A 16,153-nucleotide genomic window follows, 5' to 3' on the forward strand; every position below is an offset into this window, starting at 1 on the left:
GTGCTGATATCAGATTGATGGGCCGATTTGATTGAAGTCTCTTTGTCGTGCTAATGTCACGGCAAGTGATGGATGAGGCGCGTGCGCCGATACCAATGCGCGCGCGCGCGCAAACTCCACTCCTGAATCGAAAGGTCCCCCTCCTTTCCTCAGCACACACACACATACGTGAACACACACACTGCTTCCTTCGCACCCGTCACCGGCTGACAAACTTTTGGCCTCCGGTCACCACAGGCGACGCACGAAGGGCCACGTGACCCAGTGGTAAGAAAAGAAGAGATGGAAAAAAAGAGAGAGAGAGGGGAGAAAGAGAGTCACGGGAAAGGGAAAACACAGTCTTGGGGGAAACGACGGAATTGAGGAAGACAGTGTGTAACCTGTGTGGAGGTGAAGAGGTGACCTGACACTCCTCTGTCTTCTCGCGGTATTTTCCACTGTCATTGATGAGCCATTGGAAACGCAATTTGAGTTGAGTCAATGACAGGCCTTCCGTTTACGCACACACATCGACACTCATCACAGCAGAGCACGTCGGATTTGGGACGTGCCGCCTCCACTTTCTTTTCCTCCACACTGGAAGTTTCCGCTGTTTCTATTTTTACTTTTCTTTGATTTTGCTGAAAATTTCCAATTGACGCATTTTATTCATCTTTTTCTAAGATACTTTTTCTTTTGTGATTTTTCCCCCGTATTTATTTTCGTTCTACCTTATGATTCCACATCATACTATTTGCTCTATTTTACATTGTTGACTCGTTTTATATCTTTTGATGGGATTTGTCGATTTTTGATGTTTTTCCAGCTAATTTCTTGCCTATTAACTTTGCTTCTGGGTTCCTGCCTCTTGCTGGTAATTTTACATTTCATTCATTCAGTCAGACTGTGCCTCTGTCTGCATGGACAACATGAACTCGTTTGTGGAATACTCTATTTGTAACAGACCGGGCAGCGGCACGTATTCTGCACCCAAATCCGGTCACCACCATCATCTGCATCATCATCACCACTCTCTGGACCAGCATCAGAGCTTCCCGGTGACCTCCGGCGCCTTCCACACGGGACCCACCGGATCCCAATCTCCAGTTACTGGAACGAGGAGTGACAGCACGAGTTACACGGGGGATGGACGGCTGTACGGGGGCACCGGAGCGGGCACGGGCGGTGCAGGGGTGCATGGGGCCACAGGCGTGACCCAGCATCATCAGCAACGTCCACTTCATCATCATCATCATCATCATGAGCAGCAACAGCATCAGCAGACGCACAACGGCTACCACCATCATCCGCACCTTCACCAAACCCAAAGCTTACAAAGCGGAATATTGCATCCCTATAATAGCGGGAATAACGGCAACACCGGGGCCTATGTGGGGCAGGCATGTTCTACAAGCTCGGAGTACGTTGCCGCAGCGGGCCCTCCCAGCACCGTTCATCCTCAGTATTTCATGGAGGAGTCTGTGGCGTCCACCTACTATCATCAATCAACCTTTCCCAGCTCAGCCCCCACCGTCGGCCCCAGCTACGGGGCCCTGGCCGGGGCCTACTGCGGGCCACAGGGCGCTCTGGCAGGGTCGCAGTACCCACAGCAGCTCGGCGGGGGTCTGGATGCAGCGGGCTACCTGGGGCTTCCGCACGGAGGAGGTTACGGGGAACTGCCCGTCTCTCAAGACCGGGAGAGGGGTGATGAGGAGGGTCAGCAGGCCGGGCAGGGGCAGACCTTCGACTGGATGAAGGTGAAGAGGAACCCGCCTAAGACAGGTAAGAGAGGGCTGGTGATTGTTGTGTGGATAATTTGTTGTTAGTTTGAGTTTCAGGTCATAATAAGTATTATGAAGGAGCTGGACAGTAAAATGTTCAGACTACATGTTTAATAGTCTGTTGGTGTGTGAGGTTTCCAACAGAGGCCTGAAGATGCAGCGCTGAGGCCTGTTCTGCATTTCTGCAAAAATATAGCTTGTAGTCAGCAATGGAGCTGTTCCATAGACATGTCTCTAACGGAGCTCAAGAGGTTCATTTCCATTTCCATTCAATCATTTAGCAGACGCTTTTATCCAAAGCGACTTACAAGTGAAAGACAACACTTTGATAAATGGGACTGTTCATGAAGCCTATAGAGGTTTTTATTCTTTCCAGCAGACCTCATTTTAAATTTCCTGTTTTTATAGGCCTACATTTATTATGTGAATTTTAATTTCCCACTGTTCTTTTCCTTCTCTTTTCTCTTGTCTAAATCAAGCCTATTAGTTTTATTGTAAGCAATGAAGAATTAAAAGGTAACAACAATCTGACGTGTGCCAATGAATTTTCGAACGTGGCATCATATATTACAGTATAATAATTACATTTTTCTATTTCTCTCTCTCTCTATATATATATATGTGTGTGTGTGTGTGTGTGTGTGTGTGTGTATGTATATACACTGCTGAGGTTGGGCCTAGGTTGGGCCTACTGCGCTGGCCTATAATCTCCGTCCAGTATGGAAGACAATTTCATTATGATATAATTTTGAAGAAAAATGTAATTATTATACTGTAATTGCGCATATATATGGGGCATCGCATTAAGACGTTTAATTTTCTCATTATGACAGAGGCCTTAACCACTCACATTTTGTCTTTTAGGCCTGAAAGTAAAAAAAAAACAAAAAAACAAAACAAAACAACAACAATAAAAGAGAACATATAGCTCTGATAGATGTCAACTATGGTCCCAGATGTCTGATATGTTTTTCCTCTCTCTCTCTCTCTCTCTCTCTCTCTCTCTCTCTCTCTCTTTGTGTATGTGTCTCTTTTTAATGGATATAGCAGACGGGTTATTTCACCCTGGGAAGTCTGTGCTGGTCTGTTATCTTTTAAAAGCACCCCCACCCCTTTTTCCCCTTTTCCCATTGTGACGTGTTGGTCTGGAGATAACTTTAGTGCAGATAATGAAACACATGTTGTTCCAGCTTGGCTTAAATATCCCGATTAACACCAAAAGCATCAGCGTACTCAAACCCATAAAATGAACATGAATAACTAATCATACACAAATCACAAGACAAGAAAGGGGGACATTTACAACGGGAACAGTCTATTTCCTGATTTCCATATGTTGGTATGTGTATATATTTGGTTGAAAACAATGATATATTTTTAGGGAGACATTCTGTGTTCTTCTTTGTCTTAGCAAAGCCAATACAAATGTGAAATCCTCCTCGTTTATTTGTCAGTTGTATAAACTGAATAGGTCCATAAACACATTCACAACAGTCTCTCTCCACCCTCCCTCCATCCAGTCAAAGTGTCGGACTTCGGCCTCGCCGGCGCCCACAACAACGCCATGCGCACCAACTTCAGCACGCGGCAGCTGACGGAGCTGGAGAAGGAGTTCCACTTCAGCAAGTACCTGACGCGGGCGCGGCGCGTGGAGATCGCTGCCACACTGGAGCTCAACGAGACGCAGGTGAAGATCTGGTTCCAGAACAGGCGCATGAAGCAGAAGAAACGCGAGCGGGAGGGCGCGTCTGCCACGGCTCGCTCCTCCTCCTCCGGGACCGGCGGTGGCTTCAACAAGGACCTGGAGGACACCGACAACTCCTCCGCGTCCATGTCTCCAGGCGCGTCTCCGAGCTCGGAGACGTAGTGGACAGGCCGGCGATGTGACTGGTTTAATTCATTCCTCTTGATGTAATACATTAAAAGAATAATATTTCTTTAATAATCAGCCTGTCTCACCTACTTGAGCTTTAGTTGCAGATCTCCTACATGTCCCAGAATTCCTGATGACAACCCCACTCCTTCGCCTGTGCTTTAAAGGCCTATTCCTTAGTTTTACATGTAGGTAGAGAAAAGACTTTTCGATCCAGAGAAATTATTGCATCATGTTACCTTAATCAGATTTTCTTGTTCTGGCCTGTTTGCTGCTTCTGTGGGTGGGTGATAATTAATCAGCTGTTTTTTAGATGAAAGTTTTTGTTTCTTTAAAGTTTTCCCATATATGTATGACCTACAGTGATCTATTGGGACTGCCAATGTGTGATGAAATGAGATCTACTGCGAGTCAACCAGCATGAGCAAAATGTTACAAGGTTGATGCAAAATACACAAAATACATTAAGGTCATAACCTTTGCTGTGGGGTGACAAGAAGACTCAGCCATAATGGTCAGTAAGCGCTGCCTTATTGAACCTAAGGAGTTGGTTGTGGTGAATTATTCCAGAACAAAAACTTTGACATTCCTGAAGTGTGGGACTTTCACACACACTTTATTTTACACATTTTTGTCTGAAATGGGAAAATAGGGGCTATTTTTAACTGTACAATGATTCATACAGTATCTGGTGTAGGCTACAGGGTAATGATGGATCCTTCTACTGTGATAATGATAAGATGCACTTTGGCATATTTGAATTATGTCTGAATTACAGGGTTTGCCTGGTATTGGGTTTTTAAGGTCGAATAGCACATTGCCTGCTTGATATTTGGTTTCTTATTTGTTTGTTTTGTTTTGTCTTCATCTTTTTTCCATTCTGCCATTCATTTGAATGTGAAACAACCTGTGATATGGACTTAGAGCATCATGGGACACTAGATTTCTCCCAGAAAGACTTAACCACTTAAGTCAATAGAGACAAAGCTGTGTGTTACATGGTCATTTTGACATGAAGAATGAAAAGAACAAAAGCTAAAAAAAAAAAATCAAAAACAAAAACAAAACAAAACAAAAAAACAATTAAATGACAAGCTGTGGTAGATCCTTTACCAGTCTAAGCCCAGTATAACTAAATGAGCCTTATGATCAGGAATACAGGGAGCCTCTGATGGCAAAAATACACTATTGACTTTTCTGATTGAATTGTAGCTGTTTTTGTTCCACTTTTAAAACCTTTATTAATATTATCATTTTTCATTTTTAATGCTTTATGTAATGTTCTCTGTGTACATTTCACCTCCACAGCTCTGGCCTTTGCACTATGTGACCACAGGGTAACACTTCAGACAGAGAGCTGATAGCCAGGGTGACTTCCAGATTTCATGTAACTTGGACATACAAGCTCAAATATGCATCAGTGAAATATTCTGTTTTCCTGTGTTTTTTTATTTTTATTTTTTATTTTTATGAATGATGACACAAGGCTGTGATGCTTTTATAGAGACTCAGGGTTAATTTGGGGTGTGTGTGTGTGTGTGTGTGTGCGTGTGTGTGTGTTGGCATGTGAGTGTGTACAGGGGGTCATGATTACAGAAAACTACTGAAAAAAGCCTGTTAGACACATGCCTCCTTGCTGAGTAGAAAAATTGGACAATTCATATTTTACTGTCTGTCCTTCCTCCCAGGAGAATAACTTATTGGATCCATTTTGTATTATTGACTGTGGGTTATGGGAAACTTTGTGAATATGCACGGGGTGTTTTCCCTAGGGTAATTCTTGTAACTGATGAAGGTCATGATACTTTAAACTTGGCAAAATCACAGAATGTGAATAGTTTTACTCCAAAATATGTCTAAATCTGACTTGTGCAAGTTCAACAAACAGAAATGAAAAGGAGGTGTGTCCAACAGTGGGATAAAGTACACCTTCCACATAATTTTCGGAGTAAATCTCTTTCATATGTGTAATGTTGTCAGATTAAATGTTGGCCTGTACTGTCAACTGTTGTCACTGGTATTTATGTCTGCTGTTTTTGAATGAGAGCAGACTGACTGAGTTGTATTAGTTCTGCTGCCTTAGAAACACCCCAATCATGTTCCTGTCTGTCTTTTTCTACTTCAAGCTACCTCAAGTAAATGTTATTTTGTCAATCCAGCTCAGAAATGTTTTTTGCTCTTTAAACTATTATTCATTTATTCATGAGTTACACACATTTGCTGACACATCCAGCGTTTCCAGCCACAGGAATACATTAATTTTGCTGCTCTAAAGTACAGAAAGTAAAAAAAAAAAAAAGGGTTAAAAAAAATACAATAACTGCCTACATCTATGATTATTGCAATGATGAAGGATTACAAGCAGTCCAAAGTGTGACACTGATCCCAGAAACCCAGATCCAGGTTAAATAATTTGTGCTTGTTTGATTAATTGAAAACTGTGACTGTGCACCACTAAAGCACGAAATCAACATGATCAGAGTGGATCTTGCTTTATTACATCATATAGAGACCCAGTTGAGAAAATAGGTCCTAGTTTAAGGCCCTCATTAATTCAGAATTGTGCATGGATGCGTCATGTGTGTAATTTACCATACATCAAACCCAGGGCCTCATGCTGAAATTCTAAATGAGGGTAATTTTCCCCTTCTGAACCACTAGAAGGTTCATCAAGTCATGGCAGTGAGGATTGAGGTAAAGAGGTGAGGAAGAATTTTCTGGGGGCTGAATTTGTAGTAGTGCTTTATTAAAAGTATTAAAGGGGTCATTTTGATTCTATTTTTATTTTCTTATTGTCAACAAATCCCATGAAAAGACACATCCATACACTCAAATACACATACATAGCCCTGCTGCCAGAAATACTGGACCCAACTGAGGATCAAAATGAAACCTTTCCCCAGCAACAGCACTATTTCCTCCTGCTGGACTAACATTGGCTAAAAACTACTGTGGCCAGCTGTTTTTGGAAATTGCTGAGCTTTTAATTCTTTATATTGATCTATATATTTGATAGGTGTTCCTCAGTAGGAACCATTGGGTTTGGGGCTGAGTGTCACATGCAAGGTAGGGAAGTCAGTATAAATTCTGTATGCTCCTTTATTCAGAAACATGTTACCTACTCCAAAAATGATGAAAGAACTTGAAAGGTGACACATGACCACACAGGCTTAGAGAATAAGTGTCATGTATCAAGCAAACAAAACGTGCACTATACTTCCTCGTGAGGTTTAAGCAGGAGAGGAAAGTGAGGGAGGCATAGAGGAAATGATTAAATAGGAGAAGGAGCTGGTTGTCTTCCTCCTCACAGGATTACAGAAACACGTTTGACAGAAAACAACATACAGAGAGCTTCATGCATTTAAATAGCAGTCTCTCACAATCACATAGCTGCATGGCCTCTAGATGACCCTACCCCTCTCCCCCCACACAAACACACACACACACACACACACACACACACACACACATAGGGCTACAGTGAGGAATGTAGCGGGGCTTTCCGGATGGCTCACTGGCCTGTTGACCTTTGGAGAGCCTCTGGGATATCTAAACATGTAAATATACTCCTCCTCCTCCCCCTCATCATCATCAGCATCCACCTCCTCTCTGCTGGTCTGAAGATGCCTGTCCTGGAGCCTGGGTGGCAAGCTCAGTCATCACCTCATCACACACACACACACACACCACACACACACACACACACAATGGACACAAGCCTCTCTCACACCATCTTCCTCACAGTTTTAAAGACATGGGCATTACTAGTCAAGGAGGTCTAATGAAAGCATGTTGCTCATTGCAGTGCATTATGGGAAAAGGGACCATTCTTGACCATTCTTTGTAAAAATCTATGTCTTGCATGTTTCCCAGCTTTTGAAGGTGCAATACTGAGTTGCTGTCATACCTCTTTAACGGCCTCTTCACATCTAGTTTGACACACATCTCCTCCACTATTCTTTAAAAATGGCAAGAACTAAGGGACAATAGGCTGAAATTATAACTCAAGAGACTAATAAGTGTTTCAGCCAACCCAGTATTCTTACCAATCACAATGCATTTCCAATGCCAGTGTGTAGTGTCCATGCAGAAAATAGTGTGCTCTTAGCAAGGTGGAGGGCTGTGAAGGTTGGGGCTGTGGTAGATCAGTCTGCACCCTGTTGCAGACTTTCAATTTATGTTTGCCTTTTAATTAAACCCACTAGCCTTTTTGCTCATCTGAGATATTTATATCCTTGGAAAATGTAATTTTCCAGTCTAAAAATATATGTATTCCAGTATGTATATGGTAAGATATCTAATATATGTATCAGATTTGACTAAGTTATGACTCTGATAAATGTGACTTTTTATGCAAATTGAGTCAATCTGATGTCAAGTTTTAATTGTAACCACAACCTTTAACTAACCTCACCTGAGTGTTTTAATTGCCTGACTTTAACCATAGCATAGATGCCAAGTACAGATAAAGTAGAAACAAAGAACCTAGCAAAACTGTAGCAATGGATATAAAGACATGTTGACACTGAATGTAAGGTTCTGTCTATTTGTTCCTTCTGTCCTGCTTTTTGAACAACTTCCTTGTGCTCAGACACATCCTCTGTGTGCATGGTGCTCATGTGTAATGATGAGGTTATTTGACGCTTTATAATTTTTTCCTCTAGGATTTTAACACATACAAACCACACACACCCTCCATATTGTCCTTGAAAATAGACGAGAGGAGGAGGAGCGAGAGGGAGAGAGAGAGGGAGAGAGAGAGGCCTTGAGACAGAGTGGAGATTCTTCTGGGCTGACCTAATACGGTCTGACCCCCAACTCCTGTTTTCCTTTCCATAACTCATCTCAAGTTCAACACATGGCTGTCTGCCTGTGTGTGTGTGTGTGTGTGTGTGTGTGTGTGCGCGCCCTCACAATGAGTAGTGAAAGATAAAGTGGTGTAGCTGCAGTTCAAGAGTTCAGAATCTCAGTTACATAGATGACTGCGCATGCATAGTTATACTGCACATATTCACACACAGATCACACGCACACACCACACACACACACACCACATTAAAGCTTCAGTACAGTGGGAGTAACATTCAAGTACTAAATCTGTTCTATAAGACCAAGTACAAGGAGATCAGGTGAAGAAGTGCATCAAAAATGTGCAGTAAGTGAAGTTAGACATACTAGGATGGTTAGAGGTGTTAGGAGGAGGTGGTCTTGGAGGAGATGAGTTATCAGGAGATTCTTGAAGATAGACCCCTGCTCTGATAGTCAGGTCAAGTAAACTTTTATTTACATAATTTCAAAAAAAAAAGAAAAAAATCTAAAAGCACATGTTTCTCTGTGTCATTATGAGTTGGTGAAAATGGCAGTTTCATCCACTTAAATGAAATTTACAACTCTATAAAGTATGCAAGTGACACCATTGTATATTCAACTGTCCTGTACAATGAGACCACAGAGTGGTCAGTAAGACTTTGATTACTGATCCAAGTTCAGTGCAAATCCATTTTTGATTTATTTTTTTATTTATTTTTTGCAAGTAAAGGGCAGAGATCCTTATCAAAGCCATGAGTGTGTGTGTGTATATTTTCATTCAGGCAACTATATCATTATGTTTCTGTTTTTTTTCCAAATGACTGAATTATTAATCAATTAAATTATGAATGAGATTGTTTTATGAAGCTCTAACATTGTTCACACATTTTATATTTTATGGGCTGTTTGTTAAAAGGAGAACAATCACTGTTCGACTCTGTCCTGATGTAAGCTGATGATTAGAAATTACAATCACGTCAATTAAAGTCACAGTAATGTTATAAATTCAGTTTTTGTATTTCTAAAAATAGTTTCATTGTTTCAAAAAGCCAAAGGGAACATTTTACTTTGACCCTGTGGTTCTGTTTCATATCTAACTAAAATGGCTAAAGTCAGGTAGAAAAAAAAAAACCAAATAAAAAAATCCACTAGTTTTACAATATGGACAATAAGGATGACAACGTTATAGACCGTAAAGATCAATGAAGAATAACAACTTCTGCTGCCAACAGACAGGACCTCCTCTCCTCCATATAGACCTGGAAAGAGGACAGACTACACAAGTGGCAAAACCAAGCACATCATTCACGTCTGCGAGGATGAAACAATCACACAGAGGGAGAGAGAGACAAAGAGGTGGCTGCAACTCCTGGAGGACAAAGATCCAGATCCAAGCATCTGGAGTGAGGCGCTGACAGTCAGGGGAAAGAGAGAGGTCCCAGGACGACCAGCGGACACCAGAGGACAGGGAGGGGGAAGTAGATAGGGAGAGAGAGACATGCATATGGTCTGGACATTCATGGGCTTAAGGGAATAAGCAAGTCAGTCAGTAGTTTTCAGAAAGTTTACAGAACTCCCATCTTCAGGACGACATGGACTATATTGTACACACTAGGTTTAATAGATTCATTGAGACTGAGACTGACCCACCAGTGGGAGAATGGCAACAGGCAGAAGGCCTGAAGAAATCAAAGAATAAGCCACTAACTACATGTTAAAGGCATAAAAGCTGAGTCTCAAGTTTGGATTTAAATGTCTCAAGTCATGTGTTTGGCAGAAAACGTTGATTTTGAGCAGTTTGCAGTAACATTTACTTTTCCATCGTGTTCAGGAGTGTTTTTCTATTGTTAAATTACAATATCTGTCACTGCTATAAGTCAATTGATTTACTAATTGTTTTTTAATTGTTTCAGACTTGGATTAGTGAACAGATCACAAGGGAGTTACTCTTACTTAATCAAACTGGTGCCTAGCCGGGCAATCTGAGCATCTCAGATTTATCTAGATCTGGAAGTTGGACAGTAAAACTTCCCCAGCATGAAAAACCAAGGCTCACTGAACTGTCTCTTAGCCATACAGAAGCAACTATAGGGCCTTTCTGTGCCCCTATGGTAAACATTATTATATTCACTCTTTATTTTCTGTATTAATTATGCTAAAAGTGACAGTTACATCTTTTGGAAAGAAAGTAAAATGCATTATCAGGAGTAAAAACAAACAATTATAATACAGCTGACATTATTTGGTTTGCAATCATTCTCCATGAATCTCCACTCTCTTTTAAGTGTGCTCGTATCAATGTGGTTCTAATTACTACTTCTTATCTATTTTCTCTGATGTTCTCTGATGTCTTGCTCTTCCATTCCAGCAAAACATCCTCTTATTTTCATATATATTCATATATTCTGAAATATTAAATTGTTGTTAATTGGCCACAATGACCATAAAATATAGCAAAATATTGTATTGTAAAGTCATTATACTCTATACAGTAGATAGGTGTTAACATCATGTGTTCACTTGTTACTTGAGATATTAATAACAAGGGGTCATTTTTAAAGGATGGACAGTATGACAAGTGTAGGTTAAATCCTTGTCTCTGATTATAATAGACTTTATGTTATAATAGAAATAGAGGTAGTAGTAGTAGCAGTATAGTAATGGTGTGTGCGCATGTGTGTGTGTGTGTGTCACTCTCTACTACCTGGGAGTGAGTGAAAATTAGGAAATTTTTGCCAGTTCTCACAAATTTAGTTGTGATGGATGAAGTTAGGGTATGGGGCTAAGGAAGGTGTTAGTGGTGAGTGTTTTGTGGGTCCTGCCTTTTGGGGTCACCTGGAGTTCAGCAGCTCAGCAGGGCTGCGCAGATCCTCTCTGCTACAACACTTCGACCTAGGCATGTAGCTCTCAGGAAAAGAAAACACCTTTAACCACAGCCTTTTCAAGGCTGGAATATTGCACTGTTATTTTCCCCTTTTTTGGGGGGAGCTCCAAATCAGGGTGGTTTATGAGGTCACAGAGCAGAATGACATCTGTATAAAAATGAGACGGGGCACAGTAGAGTGGACTGACATGTCGAGGTGTACCTCATCCCCTTTCAAGAAATACCAACAGGCTTTAAGTGTCTTCTAAAGCTCCAGAGTCTGCTAACCTCTTAATCTGAGAAAAAACTGACAACTGAGTGATATATTTTAAATGGGAAAATAAGAAGAACAAACTAAGAGACAGAGACAAAACAAAATGAATAAAAAGACTGATCCATTTTAAATTGAGACTGATCCATATTCACCTTTCTTTAAGGTTAACATACACAACATATATGTATTGCAGAGTCAAGTGATGTAACTCACATTTTACATTTTTTAAGAGGAAACATTGCCAGTAAGAGGAGGAAAGACAAAAGGTCATGAACCAACAGTGGAACTTAAATGGATCATGTAAAGTATGTTTGTCAGCAGGCTGCTCTGTTGGGATCAGAGGTCAGAGGGAGAACAGGGAGCAGGAGGTTATCAGGCCAGACATTCCTGTCCATCCATCGCTGAGAAAGGCCAGAACAGAAGAATAAATGGACAGCCAAATGGATGACATTGCTGCAGTTAAAAACCTCAATTTTCAAATTCCACTAACAAGAAATACATGAGGAATATTTAATGATGGTTGTTATTGGAAATTAAAAGACGATAAGTAATGCTAGTAAAGAGGTAAAATATTACACATTTGTCCCTAAAATTCATAATGTTAGCTTTTTTTAATATAATATCTTAACAGAACTTTCCTACAGTATGAGCTTTGTCTTTTATATGTTTTTTGTCTCTGGATGTGTGTGTTCATGTGGCAGACAGGCCTGAACACCTATGTTGACTATGTTGATGACTGTTTGCATTTGCTAACACTGTGCACTCCATGGCCCTATGTCCTCAACACACACACACACACACACACACACACACCAGAGTCTGCATTCAATGTGCCTTGGATAAACAAGCTATTGTGCCATGTTCTTTCAGCACCCTCTGTGTGTATGTGTGTTTATGTGTGTGTGTGTGTGTGTGTGTGTGTGTGTGTGTGTGTGTATTTGAAAAAGAGACGGGGAAACAGGAACAGCTAAAGTGCATCAGCCGTCCTCAGCACTGGGGCGAAAGCAAGGTCACATCCATCACATAATGACAACACACACACAAGCATGCACACACATACACAACACTACAAAATGACAATAGGTCAAATAATATTTAATGAACAAACATGGCTGACATGAAATCAATCAGTAATAGGGTTATAATAATTATCTAAGGCAACTCTGCTGTTGACTAACCTGAGCAAGTAGCACTGAGACCACACACACTCTGCCTCACACTGCCCAGGTCATAAACTCACACCCTGATAGAGGCACAGAGTAGAACTGACATCTTTGTTAGTAAACCAGAAACTCCCAAATTTTGTGAAATGAGTTGAAACTTGGGTGGAGTTAGAGGTGTAGATGTCTGTATACACAGGTTTATGGCATATCCACCTCTGCTCAGGGTTAGAAGTAGAAAGTTAAGCACTGGAAGGAGAAGACAATAGATAGAAATAGATAAATAAATAACAGGTAAATGCTGCCCACCTGATTGATTAGCTATGCTATATAAACTATTAGCTTATGAAAGCTTTTAATATCAGCAAGTTGGTCTTTACACCAAAAGAAAAAAAAAGGGAAAGCAGTGGCTGCCCCCCAACTTTGTTTGGCATTGGTTCACAGTAATATTAAAGTGCAGCTGTGGTAAATGGACATACCCATGCACAAATATCAGAATGGTTCTATAAATCTTGTGTTCGGTGTTACTCTTGTTATTTTCCATCTTGTAGACATAGATGAAGAAATATGATAAATTCAACTTAAATCAAAAAAGAATAACTAACAGTTTGATGTTGATGTATATACCAGTCTAATATACAGTAATTTGTGTTGTGTGAGGTTTAGAATGTAAATTTAAGAGTTATGAAAATAATATGTAAATGTGCAAAATGGAAGGTAAGTACACAGAATACAGCATTAATTCAGTATTGAGAAATATGTCAGGAATAGTAAAAAACTGTGTTTACATTTTTGAATTCATGTTACCTAACCTAAACCCTATCTACTATCACAGAACCCAGTTGGTGGAGTGCTTTGCTTTGAGTGTGCACAATACATACAGATCTTTCTTGTCCTTAAGTCCAAATCTGTAACTGTTTTTACTGTCTGCCACAGACATGGAATGCAAGAATCACAATGGGAGGTTCTACAGTGTGAAATGCAGCCTTTGAAATGTCTAATTTACCATTTTCTTTAGAAAAAATAGAATGTTGTGATGGTAGTAACCTTGACCAAGTCATTTTTGTGCCCATATCGAACCAAACCTTAACCACTGTCACATCTTAAAATAGATGTACTTCTCAGCTGTAAACTGCAACCCTTTTTTAAGGGAACAGACAAATGATGTTGTTGATAATGATAGTGTTGTCATTTCAGAAAACACTTTAATGTGTTTTGTCCTAAAGCAATTGTGTCTCTTTGCTTTTATACAACTGAACTGCCACAGCAATGTGTTTTGTTGTGACCAGATTATGTCCTCTACAAACATTAAGAAGATATGTTGTTAATTTTTGCATTTAGCAATTACATTGCAATTACATCTTCACACCACAGAAAAGTCAGCCCTGTGTTCAGTGCTGTCCACCTGTGACTGGCTCATTCAGGTCGCTTTTACTGTCATTTTGTGAACCTGACATGTTTATCTCTAGTCTGTCCTGTTTGCAGACGATGAGGTCATGACCAAAAGTCACCATCAATCAACAACAGTTTAACCGCACAAACACCTTGGAGACCTGTCCAGGGGATACAAACCATTGTATAACCTGACGTAGCCAGGTGAGAAGACTTTATCCTCCTTTTATGGCTTTTGCACAGCCATGATTGAAATCTTTCCCTGTGTCCATTCATGACATTATTGTTGTTCAGTGAGTTGTAGGGTTGCCAGGTTTGGAGCTCTTCATTCCCCTTTTATGGCTCCAGGTGACACATTCTTAGGTCCTCTGTCATCTTTCTCTGTATCCTTATCATTGCCAGGTCAGTTTTAAGGTTGCCAGTTTAACAGCTCTCCCATAACCAGTTTGTGACTCACCAAAGAGCTCCTCATTTTGTCTTCCTATCCTGTCAGGTCCAGCATTAAAGTTACCAGTTTGGACTCTTTAACCCCACTATTTGTGGCCGTACACTGTATCACTTATCGTTTGTCTCCCTGTAGCTGCAGGGTTATTGGTTAATTATCGTAGTAGTCCATCCTCCTTTTATGGTGCCCTGTGACTGAGTTCTGTCTTCAGTTTGTTTCTCTCTTCATTGTTATTACAGACACTGGTGACGTTTACATCACTGTGTCTTCAACTACGGTTCAGAGACATGAGATGGGTCATGGTTGTTGATTCAGGATGGTCTCCTTTCCCTTACTCAGAGCTCTGAGGAAAGCCAGGTCCAAAATGTGTCAGCACCTGGAGAGACAGACATAACCTTTCACACCTCTTTCAGTTTGTTTTGAACAGAAATGAGACCATAGAAAACAATTGTTGTCATATATTCTGTTCTCATACCTATTACAGTATGCACATAGAATTAGTAGGCCTAACAAATAAACATTTTTGTTAGTAATTTAATTTGTGGTTTCATGTGGGGTACAATGTTAATTAACATATCAAGTGGCAAAAAGATTGTTACTCTACATATCAAATGCTCATAACACACATAAAATACACATAAAATGCTCACTGTTGTTTTGTTTTCTCCAGTATATGTAATCTTGCAGCAACATTTCCATTTAAACTTTTTATGGTTACTTTAAAGCACTGGTAGCACTTTATGGTCTGGTTTAATACAAAACAAGTCCACAGTGACTTGAACTAACATTTAACCAAAATCAGGATTGTTTTCCCAACTTTAGCCAAAGTGCTTATTTTTTTATTTTTTGCCTAAACCTAACCACAGACAGGCGCCAGAACTTGAACCCCTGACCGCAGCATGTCTCAGGCTTTTTACACCCTCCATCCACTCTAACCACCTCTCTGTGCCTGCAGTACATAAGAGGTGTGATTAAAAATTTCTGAGACTGTTCCTGGTACAAACGAAGAGCAAGACACGATAATGTGTATGCAGCAGGTGCGAGCAATAACTTTTGGAAGTCAGTATTCCACACGATCAACATCAGGACCTGTGATTCATATGTTGTTGTGACCACTTGCAGGTTCATATTTGCAACATCACCATGGAGCAGTCTGTGAGGATCTTCTTCAGTGTTGACAGTCGCAGGGTTGCACAACACGAATTCGCCCCCCAGGGTCAAACTGTCAACACAGAGTTCCTCTGCTCCCAGTGACCTCCTCGTCTTCCCACAAGCTGACTATTTCAAAGAGGATGGCTGCCAAATTTAAATCACATATGGTTTTTGCTTGTTATAGGCGCAGTCTCTGAACTTTTTGATCATCATCACATTGCCTCTGGACATATTCCAGGAAATGATTATGTTCCCCAACACAGTGTCATTGGGAAAACAAATAGTATATATTCCAGGCGACAATGTTGAATATTTGGGATTATGCACTGAAAATTGATGCCTTCTTAGGTAAACTGGAGGTGCTGCTGTCAATGTAATGAAGAAGCTGAGGGTTAATGGTGGTCAGACACCATCCCCATCATTCA

The 16,153-nt window shown here is 40.6% G+C and overlaps 1 protein-coding gene across 1 annotated transcript; it reads left to right on the forward strand.

Moving 5' to 3' along the window:
- The first annotated feature begins 855 nt into the window (after positions 1-855).
- Positions 856-3,627, forward strand: hoxb1a (homeobox B1a). Its single transcript, XM_018698423.1, has 2 exons — positions 856-1,761; positions 3,281-3,627. Exons 1-2 carry the CDS (start codon positions 900-902, stop codon positions 3,625-3,627), a joined length of 1,209 nt encoding a protein of 402 aa, XP_018553939.1. The 5' UTR covers positions 856-899.
- Positions 3,628-16,153: the final 12,526 nt, after the last annotated feature.

The sequence above is a fragment of the Lates calcarifer genome, linkage group LG11 (genome assembly GCF_001640805.2).
Source record: "Lates calcarifer isolate ASB-BC8 linkage group LG11, TLL_Latcal_v3, whole genome shotgun sequence".
NCBI lineage: Eukaryota > Metazoa > Chordata > Actinopteri > Centropomidae > Lates > Lates calcarifer.

Coding starts and splice junctions, on each gene's coding strand:
- hoxb1a (XM_018698423.1), top strand. CDS start 900: ATGGACAACATGAACTCGTTTGTGGAATACTCTATTTGTAACAGACCG. Junction 1,762..3,280: donor GAGGAACCCGCCTAAGACAG/GTAAGAGAGGGC, acceptor CCCTCCATCCAG/TCAAAGTGTCGGACTTCGGC.